We start from the raw sequence: 14686 nt of genomic DNA, 5'->3' as shown, positions 1-14686 counted from the left end.
CCACATGTTTAAAGAAAAAAAAGAAGAAAGCATAGAGTTCAGATCTACAGCTGTAAAAATCCAGTTTTTGCATGGATTCTAATGTACTCTGTTTACAATCCTCAGTTTTGTAGTACACAGTTAAGTGCAAGATAATGACCAAAAAAAAGGGGGTTATGTAACTACTTTTCATGAGTAAATTTGATCTTACTTACCATAAAAAAGTTCTCTCATCCAAGTAAAGATTATTTGAACTAAAAAAATTTAATTCCCTAATTATAGCTGCATTTTTTATTTGTTCAAACTTAAAAGTTTAGTATTTTAAAGTCCTCATATAGAAATCACTTGCAATTTGCAAGTGTAAACCTTAAAAACTTACTTTTTACTAAAAGATGTGGATACTGAAGGTTTTGGGGTCTGGGCTATTTGGAAGGGAGGTAGTGGACAACACAAGACCTCAGAGGCCAGAACCTCAAGCCAGAATTCTAAAATTAACTTTTCCCAGCCCTGGCGGGGGTTGGGTGCAGTGGGGTGGGGGGAGGGGCGGGAGTGCGGGGGGTGGAAACAATGTCCTTAAAAATCTTTAGCCATGAAGAATTATTTAATAACCATTATTCTGGGTATATTCTTCTATAAAAATTCTACCATCACTGCCATCAAAAAAAAATTTTTTTTTTTTTTTTTTACCCCAGGCCAGCAACATGACTTTTTCCTAAATAGGTGCCTAAAATTAAAAAAAAAAAAAAAAAAAGATTTAAATACTGATCACAATATTTGGAGATTTAAAATACAGTCCAATTACTAAAGCCCTCTAAGTAGTCTTAAAATCAGGATCATCCTTTCAGGATGTTTGGGAACTACAGACAATAATAGAAATAAAATCTGCAACATTTACAATCTGCCTTTTAACAATAACCTAGTTAAGGACAGAATATTAGCCTTGTTTTCTGGATAATTTATATTTGGAGAGCAAATAACTTCAATGTGCTACAGTATCCCCTCACTACTCAGGTTTCCTGCCAATCTCAGCAACATATTCTTCAGAGTAAATGGTAGAAAAAGAACAATGTGCTTTGAAAATCAGAAATCAAATAACTTTAACTATGTTCATATTCTTCTTTGCAAAGGTGGCGTGTGGTTCTTACAAGGAAATGGTTTCAGTGAGTTGGAAATAGGAACCGAGAGTTCTTTGGGGATCAGAATATCAATCTATTTCACCATAAAGCATGTTTATGGCCCCAGTGATAATGAGGCTATGCAGATGGCAGGAAAAGATGAAGGAAACTGTAAAGAAAGTTGCAGCTTTAATTAAATGAAACCCAGTTTCTCTAATGTTGGCAATGGTGGAGAAGCACAGCTTGGAAAGAAAATAGGCCTTTCCAGGCCTAGGCTTCCTTGACTTTACCTTGACGTTTTCTCAATAATTACTGCCACTGCTGTGCTGGCCATAACCATTTTATCTCCTAGACCAAGCAGCTCTTTCCTTAATAATGTAGAGCATGCCGGGCGCGGTGGCGCGCGCCTGTAATCCCAGCTACTCGGGAGGCTGAGGCTGGAGGATCGCTTGAGCTCAGGAGTTCTGGGCTGCAGTGCGCTATGCCGATCGGGTGTCCGCACTAAGTTCGGCATCAATATGGTGACCTCCCGGGAGCGGGGGACCACCAGGTTGCCTAAGGAGGGGTGAACCGGCCCAGGTCGGAAACGGAGCAGGTCAAAACTCCCGTGCTGATCAGTAGTGGGATCGCGCCTGTGAATAGCCACTGTACTCCAGCCTGGGCAACATAGCGAGACCCTGTCTCTTAAAAAAAAATATAATGTAGAGCATGGCCAAGAAAAGTCTCTCCTGTCTCAAAATAATTTATACCAAGACTACGGGAATACAGATAAAAGGAAGCAATTTGTTACTAGGACTAAAATATAGAATTACAAAGTCTGATTTGCCCGCTAGAGCTTGAAGACTTATTCGACCCTACTTAGCCAACCACCATCTAGATGCCGTCTTACCACTGTGCATCCAGATACTTATATTTCAGTATCACTCCTTCCCAAAGTTAAGACCTAAGGGTGATGCCATTTATTCAAATTTACTTGACATTCTGGAAATACGCTACAACATTTCATACTTTTTTGGCATGACAGTACTTCCACTGGAATATTTTCCCCTGTTCCTACCCACTTACCTTATCCCTTTCTTCACCTTGAAAACTCCTATTCATCCTTTGAGACCCAGTTTAAGCATCTTTCCTCCAGGAAGTCTTCTCTGACTGCTGTATGCAGAGTCATTCCTTCCTCTAAATTGTATATGCCTCGTACCATATTTCATCGCAATTACTTGTTTATAACTCTGTATCCATTAGATTTAGCTCACTGACTGGAAGAATGTTGTCTTGTGTATTTCTGTTTTCCTTCTTCCAGATCCAGGCAAAGTATTTATAAAATGTCTAATGCCAGCTGTCTGAATGAATGGTTAAAGGTAGCTCTAACGCCTCTCCTTTGGAATGAAATACACAGACTTTGTGATTACTGTGTTACTCAAGAGGACTCTTTGGTTTACTTCCAGGTGTTATGTTCCTCACGTTGACATTACCGAAAGCCTGATTTCTGGATAAGCAGGTTGTTACTGCACCATATAACTTTACAACATATTCTATTCTGACTGTGGCCAAAATGACTGAAACCATACTTCCAATAAGAGTTGTGTACTTTTGAGTAAATTAGGTCACATGCGTCCCCTAAACAAATGTTACCTTTTCCTGACCAAATGTCTTTATGATTCTCTACCTAGCTCCTTCCACTCCCGTATCTTATCTTAAACCTTTTTTGGAACAGCTGTTTAAAACATATGCATATATACTTTGTTGAAATTGATGTCACTATTTTCTTGCCACATTAAAACACACACTCATGCCATAGTTACCTCTCCAGTGATATCATTTTTACCAGTTATATTTCTTCACTATTACCACAGATTTTAGTCAAAGTATATCTAGGTATTTTTATGAATTTTACATTAAGCAAATCTTAAGTAAACTAGGTTGCAACTGTAGCTATGAGAATGTTCTAGATTTCCAATTTAATGGTACAGTGATTGTCCTTAAACTTAATCCCTCTATCTACATCACTTCCTTGCCCACAATCTTTCTGCTTTACATAGACTCCTTCCAATGAGTCAGAGTTGAAGTGGTGTTTTTCTGAGGTGAAAGGAATGCTTTCCTGAGTTTCAAATGCTGATCTCATAATCACAAATTCAATAATTGGTATGACACTAAAAATACAATATACATTTTACAATCCTTTTCAAAGTTATAAAATCACATTACCTGATTAGATGGTGATAATCTGAGGATGGTAGGGAATTCATCTTTAAACTCATCTATAAGGTCCATGATTACTTTCTGGATCCCCTCAACTAAGACAAAAAGAAATTAGGGGGTAAAAATATGCTTAACTAAAAATCTCCTAGACATAATTCAAAAGAACACAGGACGCTGCTTGGGGATTTAACTCCCGGTTTCCATACCCCCATCCCCTTCACAAGAATAGTCTGCATACTTCTTCCAGAAAAGTTCTTCAACACCTGCTCACATATCCACCCAACAGGTTTGATTGGCATGTTGAGTTCCTAGTTCACAGCAAGCTTGCAGGCCTGGGGACTGCCCATCCTCCTCTACCATTAGTGAGGGGTGAGGGTAGCCTTCTCACTCAGGGAAGCAAGCAAGGACAGAACCTGCAGTTCCGAATTCTTTGTTACTGCACAATGGGCCTCTAAGAACTTACTACAGAATCCTCTGAAATCACTCTGGGCCTAAGAGGAGGAAAAGTGTGTTTGGAGCCGCAAGGGGAGGAGAAATGAGATTAAAAAATGAAGCACACCAAAGAGTTCTGCAGTAGGGATTGAATTTTGTCTCAATTTCTGCAGTGATACTTCAATTATTGGATCATCTGAGAACAAAGCTCCCTTTGGAAAGAGTTAGCATACGCTTTAAAAGAAATACTTCACCTTTGATGCCAAGTGAGAAAGAAACACCAGCAGTTAACTCAGAAAGAGACTTCTGCATGGGCTATTTTCCCTTCCCCCAAATGAGGATCACTAGGTCAGACCAAGGCAAAATCATGAAGTCTTTGGTTTGCCTTCTTTAAAATCTCACCTTTCTGTTTCCTTCATCCTTGTCCCTTCGAGTACTTTCCCACTTCAGACAACCATTATTTTCCCCTTGTCAAAGCTGGAAAGAACTGCATGTCATGCAGACTTGATTATATTTTGGGCCTCCCAGGTGGAACCAGCGGCAAAGAACCCACCTGCCAATGAAGGTTGACTTAAAGAGATACAGATTCCATCTCTGAGTTGGGAAGATCCCCTGGAGGAGGGCATGGCAACCCACTCCTGTATTCTTGCCTGGAGAATCCCATGGACAGAGGAACCTGGCAGGCTACAGTCCACAGGGTCACAAAGAGGTTATATTTTAGTGTGGATGAGCTAGTTGGTCAACTCAGATCCATTTTAATTTGAAGCCTTTATATTTAACTGTAGCTAGATGGGTTTCTTCAGCAAGCATAAAACTAACAGCAGGAGGTCTGTGTAAGGGAACTACCAGGAAAAGAGAAACGATCGTAGGATCCTTCTAGCTTGTGATGCCTGCCAGATCCCCAGGTTTCACCTCACCTCTCTGAGAACACTCTCCATCACAGCATAACCACCTCTCTGCCCCTGAACAGCACCTGCTTCCCTCCATCATAAAGCTGATGCTAAAGAGAACTATACCCTTACCATTTGGAAAGTGAAATCTACTGCCAGAAAGAAAATATTATTAGACAGTGATGAACACACGAACTGGGAGTCTACATGAAAATGAAACCTTTTATTTGCGCTATTAAGACACCTGGCTCTCAGAGTCCACCAGAGTAACACCCATTAGGACCTGCTCTCTCTCGGTCGTCTATGTTCTCCACTCCCATCAGCTCCCGAATTCTTTTTTCCATCTACCATCCTCAATGTCCGAGCTCCCAACTGCTTCACCTAGTTTTCTTTTCATCCATTCTCACCCTCCTAGGCATCCAGTAAAAATTTTAAAAATCTATAGGAAAACATATCATGTTAATATTTCCCGTACTCCAAGCTTACCTGACTCTGTTGTTAGTTATGCTAATGAAATTCTTTTTGTCTTTTCTTTCTTAATGGCCTTCTCCCTGCAAAGGAAGCGATGGAAAAAGACAGGGTGATAAGTAAAAAAAAAAATCCCATCTTCCCTTACATACATTTGTGACCATATCTGATAATATTTAATATTTGGGGCTTTATTTAATCATATTTTATGCCTATATCCTTACATATATTACATTATTATAGACAAAGTTAGATGAAATTATTGTCAGCGGCTTTCTTTAGTTATTTGTTGTTATTTACAACTCATGATTGAGTATTCCATACTTAAATAGGATGTTTGTAAATTGAATTATTTGAAATGTACTAAGGGAACTTTAGTCTTTAAAAGTATAATAACTAACCCTAGATAAATCCTCCTGTAAGGTAAAGAATCATCTTTTTTTAAAGTGACTGCAAATGTTTAACTTTTAGTCTAACAATATCCTCTTTTTTATTGGAATATAGTTGCTTCACACTGCTGTGTCAGTTTCTACTATACAACAAAGTGAATCAGCCATATGTGTATACATATATCCCCTTTTCTGGATTTCCTTTCCATTTAGGTCACCACAGAACACCGAGTAGATTGCTCTGTGCTATACAGTGGGCTCTAATTAATTATCTATTTTATACATACTAGTATATATATATATGTCAATCTTGATCTCCCAAATTATCCCATCACCACCCCCTTCCCTCAGACAATGTCTGTGTCTTTATCTCTGTGTGTCTATTTCTGCTTTGCAAATACTATACCATTTTCCTAGATTCCACACGTATGTATTAATATTGTGATATCTGTATGATATCTGTTTTTATCTCTCTGACTTACTTCAGTCTGTAAGACAGTCTCTCGGTCCATCCACATCTCTGTAAATAAGACAGTTTCATTCCTTTTTTGGCTGGGTAATATTCTGTTGTATATCTGTACCACATATTCCTTATTGATTCCTCTGTTCATGGACATTTAGGTTGCTTCCATGTCCTGGCTATTATAAACAGTGCTGCAGTAAACACTGGAATCAGGTATAGTTTTGAATTATGGTTTTCTCTGGGTATATGCAGTAGTGGGGTTTCTGGATCATATGGCAGTCCTATTTTTACTTTTAAAGGGACTTCCATACTGTTCTCCATATTGGCTATGTCAGTATCAGTTTACATCCCCACCAGCAATCATCTTTTTAACATGAAAAATATATACCTCCTAATCTTGTAAATACAGATTTTCAAAGGTACACACACACACACACACACACACACACATTTTGCTTCTCCTTTAAAATGACTTAATAACTATTCTACAATTTCAGTTGAGTACCATTAATATGAAGTAGACCTGGAAAGCCTGATGGAAGTCTTCAGATAGTTACAGTAAAATGATAGCCCACACAGAGGACAGCATTAGCAACAATAGTATTGCCATGCAGTTTAGGAACTTCTGAGGTTGGTTAGATGATAGGAAACTGGGACGGTCAGATTTCCTGTTGTCTGTTTCCTACATCACAATATAAACTTCATGAGCTCAGGGTCTTTGGTTGGCTCAAGTTTATATTCCCAATACGTGATAATGCTTTTACAGTTTTACAAAAATATGTTCTTAATGGGGCTCCCCTGATGGCTCAGCAGGTAAAGAATCCTCCTGCAATTTGTTACTTATGTCTTGGGCAGGATGAAAATTTTAATCATTAACAAAGTCCGTGTTAATGATTGAATGCGTGAGGGGGAGGTGGAATCTTCCAGAGGGACTGAGGGGCAGCGGCTTACTGTGAAGGACACAGGCCATGGAGTTTGAGCCTTTTGGAAGACTGAAGTCACGGGGGTCCAGAAGCTGATGCCTGGTTCCATTTCACTGGTATCAAAAAATATTTCAACTCTTACACCCTCGCAGGGAGAATGAATTGTGTGCTGGCCACATACAGAGGTATTGCTTTGATATTCTTAGACTTCAAGTTAAGGTCTAAAAAAACTCCAGCTGTAAAAGCAACATAAACAGACTGTGAACTGTACATTATCTGTTAAGTTCCCATGCTTGAAGAAGCTAATGTGAACTCACCATGTGATACTCAATTTGTATAATAAATTATGAAACCGGGGGAAAAAAGTCTGTGTGTGTCTGTGTGAGTCACTCAGTTGGGTCTGACTCTTTGTGACCCCATGGACTATAACAGTCTGCAAGGCTCCTCTGCCCATGGAATTCTCCAGGCAAGTATACTGGGGTGGGTTGCCTTTCCCTTCTCCAGGGGATCTTCCCAATCCAGGGATTGATCTTCCCGCTGCCGGTAGATTCCTTACCCTCTGAGCCACCAGGGAGGCCCTACCAAAGTCTTCATAGAGTCAATTAACTGAAATATAAATGCAAACCACCTAAGATACATTACATGCAAACAATGTTGATTAAACACCGTGGGAAGAAAATATGTTTTCTCCACCTACAAAGTACTACATTTTAACTGAGTTTCCCTTGATAGTGACAGAACCTAAATAACTAACTGAATTAATTCAAGATGCGCTCTGTAAGGAAATAGGTACCCTGAGAACGCTTGTCTTTGATTTTCCTTTACATTTTTGTTGCTCAATAGTACTGAGTACATTAACTGCACTCTGTTATTCTACATATATGAGAATAGAAAATAAAAAGTGTACAAGTTCATGGATTTAGTACTGATAAATACATGCATAAGTGAAAACGTACAATGCAATAAAGATCGAAAGACTATATATGTAAAATTTTTTAAAATATTTACTTCTAAAAAGTAAAAATTGAAAACAAACTGGAAAAAATTAGTTGTATATCAAATTGGTTACAAGACCTACAAATGATTTGAGTGGCTTTGTATTTTTAATTGAAGTATAGTTGATTTTCAATGTTTCAGTTATACAGTAAAGTGATTCATATGTGTGTATGTGTGTGTATGTACTTTTTTCAGATTATTTTCCATTATAGGCTATTAGAAGATATTGAATATAGCTCCCTGTACTATACAGTAAGACCCTTGTTTTTATTTATTGGGTTGACCAAAAAGTTCATACCAGTACAGAAAAACCTGAATGAAATTTCTCTGAGAAGCCCAATGTTTTATATGTAGTAGTGTGTATTTGTTAATCCGAAATTCCTAATTTATCCCTTCCTTTCCCCTTTGGTAGCCATAAGTTTGTTTTTTATGTCTGTGAGTTTATTTCTGTTTTATAAATAAGTTCATTTGTATTATCAAATATTAAGATTCCACACATGTGTTATCACGTGATACGTGCCTTACTCTGTCCGGTTTACTCCTCTGAGTATAATGATCTCTAGGTCCCTCCACGTTGTCTCAAATGGCATCATTTCATTTTTTTGAGGGCTGAGTAATACCCCCTTTTATTTTTTTTGCTTTGGAAAGACTTTTCCTATTGGAGTGGGCTGCCATTCCCTTCTCCAGGGGATCTTTCCAACCCAGGGACTGAACCTGAGTCTCTTGCATCTCTTGCACTGCAGGTAGATTCTTTATCGTCTGAGCCACCAGGGAAGCCCTTTTCATATATTATACCCTGATAAAGAACTTAAATGGAATTATGTGCAAATTAACATAAAATGATACCTCCATGCCTCTGGTTTGACAGGTTTGACCTTGTACTCCTTAAAGTGAGAGAAAGTGAAAGTGAAGTCGCTGAGTCATGTCTGACTCTTTACGACCCCATGGACTATAGCCCACCAGGCTCCTCTGTCCATGGGATTTTCCAGGCAAGAGCACTGGAGTGGGTTGTCATTTCCTTCTCCAGGGGATCTTCCCAACCCAGGTCTCCCTCATTGTAGGCAGACACTTTACCATCTGAGCCACCAGGGAAGTACCTTAAGGAACAACCATAATCCTTGGAATGATTGCATTAATGATTTCCTGTCCTTAGTCCATTGGAAGCTTTTGTTTATAGGAACTCATAGGGCTCATTTTTGTTTTATTGAAATCCCATTTAGTTATAGATAATCAGGTGCTTTGGATGAACTGAAAATATATATCTGACTTTTGGGAAACTTCATAGGTTTCTTTATCACGTAGGTGATTATATAGGGATACATTAAAAAAAATAAGACAGATTTTTTTCCCTTCAACTTGAAATATTATCCCTGTATATTGCATGAATGAGAAATTTCCCCATATTTCCATCAGAGTAATATACTTGCTTTAATTCTTAAGCATGAGTGAACATGATACAAAAATATATGCTGACTTACTTGTGAAAAATGCATTTAAAGCTATTTTAAATGTGTTTTAATTTATGAGACTTTACTTATTATACTTAATGCTCTAATCTGGTGGTAAAGGTATTCTTAAGAATTTGCAAGTAGTTTAGATTTTCAAAACTGAATGAGAGAGAACACTGTATAACCATCCTGCTGCTCCTTCAGTGCAATAGAGTAAAACTCTGAAATTAAAAAAAATCAAAGAACAAAGTAAAACACAATGTTAAACAGAATCAACAAGATCATCATAAACTCATGATTTTTAAAAATACCTTTTTTCTAGCAGTACAGTTAGAAACACTGCCCGCCCCCCACCCCCCCAGTAGAAAACAGCACATCTAACACTCAGATTCTAGGCTTTAAAATACCCCACCCTCCTACTAGGAACCAGGACTCTTTGAAGAAATAGCTGATAGCAGTCTGCATCAGCAGAAATACAAGATGAAGCAGGGCAATCTCAGGCCAGAAAGGAAGAAAGCTTTTTGAAGATTAATGTGGTCCTATTGCAGTCAGACACGACTGAGCAACTGAACTGAACTGAACTGATGAGGAGGATAACAATAAACTGTAGAAAATTCTGAAAGAGATGGGAATACCAGACTACCCGACCTGCTTCTTGAGAAACCTGTATGCAGGTCAGGAAGCAATAGTTAGAACTGGACATGGAACAACAGACTGGTTCCAAATAGGAAAAGGAGTATGTCAAGGCTGTATATTGTCACCCTGCTTATTTAACTTATATGCAGAGTACATCATGAAAAACGCTGGGCTGGAAGAAGCACAAGCTGGAATCAAGATTGCCAGGAGAAATATCAATAACCTCAGATATGCAGATGACACTACCCTTATGGCAGAAAGTGAAGAACTAAAGAGCCTCTTGAAAGTGAAAGAGGAAAGTGAAAAAGTTGGCTTAAAGCTCAACATTCAGAAAACAAAGATCATGGCATCTGGTCCCATCACATCATGGCAAATAGATGGGGAAACAGTGGAAACAGTAGCTGACTTTATTTTTCTGGGCTCCAAAATCACTGCAGATGGTGATTGCAGCCATGAAATTAAAAGACACTTACTCCGTGGAAGGAAAGTTATGACCAACCTAGACAGCATATTAAAAAGCAGAGAGATTACTTTGCCAACAAAGGCCCATCTAGTCAAGGCTATTGGTTTTTCCAGTAGTCACGTATGGATGTGAGAGTTGGACTCCAAAGAAAGCTGAGCACCGAAGAATTGATGCTTTTGAACTGTGGTGTTGGAGAAGACTCTTGAGAGTCCCTTGGACAGCAAGGAGATGCAATCAGTCCATCCTAAAGGAAATCAGTCCTGAATATTCATTGGAAGGACTGATGCTGAAGCTGAAACTCCAATACTTTGGCCACCTGATGCGAAGAGCTAACTCATTTGAAAAGACCCTTATGCTGGGAAAGATTGAGGGCTGGAGGAGAAGGGGATGACAGAGGATGAGATGGTTGGATGGCATCACCAACTCAATGGACATGAGTTTGGGTAAACTCTGGGAGTTGGTGATGGACAGGGAGGCCTGGCGTGCTGCAGTCCATGGGGTCGCAAAGAGTTGGACACACAGAGTCAGTTCGGTTGGACTGGACTGAACTGAACTGATGAGGAGGACACAGAAGCTAGCTTGAAGGAACAACAAAGGTCTCTGTCATCATTATTTGGGCTTTACAAGGGAGGACTCAGGCCATGTGAATGCTCGGTGCTGCACTAATTGTAATATCAAGAACTCGTGAACCACCCGAACAACTACAAAATTAATAAATAAATCATAACAGTTCCATTATGGTTACTCTACAGCAGTAAACCTGAATGAATTATAGCTACGTGCAACATCATGAATGAATGAATAGCAGTAATGCAGTGGTTTTGAATGGGAAAAGCAAGATACAGGAAAAAAAAAGTCAAGCATGATTCCACTTATATGAAGTCCAAAACCACTCAAAACTAAGCAATGTATTAGGCGTACACATACGTGTGGTAAAACTATAGAGAAAAAAACAAGGGAAGCATAAACATAAAATTCAGGATGGTGCTTACGACCTCTGAGGAAGCAAAGAAGAGATGGGATTGGACAAGGGCATACAAGGATTCCGAAAGTAATGGCGGTGTATATTTTCTAAAACTTAATCATGTGTACAGGTGTCAAAGTATTACAATCTTTATCTCTTGCAGCAATTTATAAATGCATCTTCTCAATTTAATACAAATAATGAAAGGAAATAACCCGATGAACAAACTGCTGTAACACCTTTAGTAAAAAATTATCATTAAGGTTATTCCAGTAATAATGGTAAGGGTATGTCCTTTCAGTCATTAAATATTAAATAAACAACTATTATGTGATAGCGTAGTGAATAAAATAGATGAAAACAGTTGCTCTACTGGAACTCACATCCCATGGAACAGAATCAAACAATTTGCTATCTTCTTTGGACCAAAACTAGCCATTTCTTTCATTAGCAACTTGCTCAGATTTTGAAAGTAACTACATATAAGATAAAATATTCTTCTGATTGGAAAGATCTTATTTTAGCCTGAGAAAAGTTATGTTATAAATTTATGTTTTAGACTGAAATCTTTTCTACATCAAATCTGTAGACATAATTGCAAATAAGATTTTTTGAGAAGCTATGTATCATCTGATAGACATCTTCACCTTGGAAATAGGCAACCTAAAATTGAAACCTTTCAGGAAAAGCAATATTAAACACATTTAAGTATCCACAGTCCACATATTTCTAAGGCCTTTGGTTAGTCTCAGATTCATCTACTTCATGTTGTAATGTCTGCCAGGCATGACTAAAAATACAGATTTTGTATTTTGGTCCCTTCCCCTGTAGTCACAGAATGTACAGCTTAATTGCCTAGATGCTTAAGCAGATCTCCCTGGTCAAAGCAATAATATTCAAACAAGATAAAAAAGAAAAATTGGTCATTCCATGTAATTCTACATAGGTATAAAAGAGAAAACTGTCCTGCGCTAAAAATTAAAACACTAAAGGATGCATTCCACTCTTTCTTTGACCCAACACGTCTACGGCAAGTTGATGACATTTCTTTAGAGCTGAGCCCAGACAAGATAAAATTCACCATGTGCAAATTTATCTAAATTTGCCACAAGACAACACTGGTGTTCAGTCAGCACAAACTAATCCTCTTAAGTATATCTAAGGTACCTTGTACAAAAATAATTCTTACAAATTAAAAGTATAATAAATTGCCTATAGTCCTAACCTATGAAGACTATAGACAATAATTATAATAACAACGCCATTTATTTTAAAATGAAGTCCCCTCGACCAATGACTTAAATTACATCTGCCCAGTTTGTAGTTGGTGGCCTCCCTCATAGCTCAGTCGGTAAAGAATCTGCCTGCAATGCAGGAGACCCGGGTTTGATTCCTGGGTCAGAAAGATCCGCTGGAGAAGGGATAGGCTACCCACTCCAGTATTCTTGGCCTTTCTTTGTGGCTCAGTTGGGAAAAAAATCCACCTGCAATGCGGGAGACCTGGGTTCAATCCCTGGGTTGGGAAGACCCCCTGGAGAAGGAAATGGCAACCCACTCCGGAATTCTTGCCTGGAGAATCCCATGGACAGAGGAGCCTGGTGGGCTACAGCCCATAGGGTCACAAGAGTCAGACACGACTTAGTGACTAAACCATCCCTGTCAGTTTGTAGTTAGTACTCAATTTTCACACAAACAAGTTGATAAAACCCCAAACTGAACATATCTAAGATGCATTATCTAGGCAGTTAAAAGATTGGAAAAGCAAGCTTTGTTTTTCTTTTAAAGGATGTAGTAAAGCCAGATTATTTCTTCAGATTCTATTTAAAGATAGAAAACAGAATGATTTTGTGGGCCATACATGAGTTCTATTCTACTCAACTGCTCAGCTGTGTCAGACTCAACCCCATATAATGTAGCCCACCAGGTTTCTCTGTCCATGGAAGTTTTCAGGCAAGAACACTGGAGTGGGTGGCCATTTCCTACTCCAGGGAATCTTTCCAAGCCAAAATTGAACCTGCATCTCTTACATCTCCTGCGCTGGCAGGCAGATTCTTTTTTTTTTTTTATCTTTGTATCAATATATTTTTTTAATTTTTATTTTTACTTTATTTTACTTTACAATACTGTATTGGTTTTGCCATACATTGACATGAATCCCCCACGGGTGTACATACGTTCCCAAACATGAACTCCCCTCCCACCTCCCTCCCCTAACATCTCTCTGGGTCATCCCCATGCACCAGCCCCAAGCATCCTGTATCCTGCATCGGACATAGACTGGCGATTCGTTTCTTACGTGATAGTATGCATGTTCCATGGATTCTTTATCTCTGTACCAACTTGATGAATCAAGCTCTGAGGAATTTATAAAGTATCCCCACCGAGGAAGTGGCAGGGCAAAGACTCTTGTCTACATTCTGTTTTCAAAATTTTGAATTCTCTTCAACATACTGCCTCTCTTAGTTGGAGTGAGTGATTTTCAAGAGCAGCAAGAAAAAGGAGACAATAACAATAGGAGGAATACTCTAAGATGGTCTAAGAAGTTTAGAAAAAGATTCATATGATCGGAAATTCTATTATGGACAGCTTTCACCTTTTCAATCAAAATCTGAGTGCCCACTGAATACCAGGGACCTAGGACACAGAAATGAACAAGAGAAGTCCTTGTCGCCGGTAATAGAAAACAGTTTCAAAGACAATTACAATAACATTACAAAAGCAGTAACACAAAGTCTCTATGCAAGCATGAGAAAGGGTGTCAACTCTGGGAGGCCAAAGTCTGAAAAGCTTTTGTTTGGTAAACATGTCAGACACTGTGCAAGAAACTGGGGGCAGTGGTAAGTAAAACAGTGGGATCGCCGCTCTCATAGAGCTTGTATTATGGTAGGAGAAGACACAGCAAACGAATGAGGTCATCCCATGCAGTAATAACTATACTATACTGTACTATAAGAAGTGAAACTGAGCCATGTATAAACGGAGACGACGAGGCCACCACTTTATGGAATGTTGAGAAAGCACACCTGTGAGAAGAGAAAAACAACTAAGTCAAGGGCATAAGCTTGACTTCATATAGTTATTCATATAGTTATTGCTTCATCTCTGGGGCAAAATCAGTAAGTTTTTTTTTTTTTTAACTCAGCACCTCTATTCTGTAGGGCTTCCCTGATAGCTCAGTTGGTAAAGAATCCGCCTGCAATGCAGGAGACCCCAGTTCGATTCCTGGGTCGGGAAGATCTGCTGGAGATGGGATAGGCTACCCACTCCAGTATTCTTGGCTTTTCTTTGTGGCTCAGCTGGGAAAAAATCCACCTGCAATGC

The 14686-nt window shown here is 38.8% G+C and overlaps 2 protein-coding genes across 5 annotated transcripts in view; one reads left to right on the top strand and one right to left on the bottom strand.

The window, feature by feature from the left end:
* The window catches only part of SPATA9 (spermatogenesis associated 9), a 58056-nt gene that overhangs the window by 23931 nt on the left and 19439 nt on the right, over nt 1-14686 (bottom strand). For 2 of the 4 annotated variants that reach the window (XM_040241491.1, XM_040241492.1), the window contains exons 2-3: nt 5102-5166; nt 3300-3388 (exon numbers count right to left, since the gene is read on the bottom strand). In XM_040241491.1, the coding sequence (XP_040097425.1) occupies nt 3300-3365 (66 nt within the window). In that variant the 5' untranslated portion in view covers nt 3366-3388; nt 5102-5166. Of the gene's footprint in view, nt 1-3299; nt 3389-3531; nt 3593-5101; nt 5320-14686 lie in introns of those variants that run through there. The other 2 variants (XM_040241493.1, XM_040241494.1) reach the window with 2 other exon arrangements.
* On the top strand, nt 4515-7243 carry LOC120863447 (ATP synthase membrane subunit DAPIT, mitochondrial-like). Its single transcript, XM_040239664.1, has 2 exons — nt 4515-4552; nt 6934-7243. Exons 1-2 carry the CDS (start codon nt 4515-4517, stop codon nt 7109-7111), a joined length of 216 nt encoding a protein of 71 aa, XP_040095598.1. The 3' UTR covers nt 7112-7243.

This window comes from Oryx dammah, unplaced genomic scaffold (assembly GCF_014754425.2).
Source record: "Oryx dammah isolate SB20612 unplaced genomic scaffold, SCBI_Odam_1.1 HiC_scaffold_5, whole genome shotgun sequence".
Classification (NCBI taxonomy): domain Eukaryota; kingdom Metazoa; phylum Chordata; class Mammalia; order Artiodactyla; family Bovidae; genus Oryx; species Oryx dammah.
This window is presented reverse-complemented; position numbering and strand designations above follow the sequence as displayed.

Excerpts from the sequence above, each read along its gene's own strand:
- LOC120863447 (XM_040239664.1), top strand. The coding sequence starts at position 4,515 with ATGGGTTTCTTCAGCAAGCATAAAACTAACAGCAGGAG. Across the intron at positions 4,553-6,933 it reads CATAAAACTAACAGCAGGAG|TCACGGGGGTCCAGAAGCTG; the intron begins GTCTGTGTAAGG and ends GGAAGACTGAAG.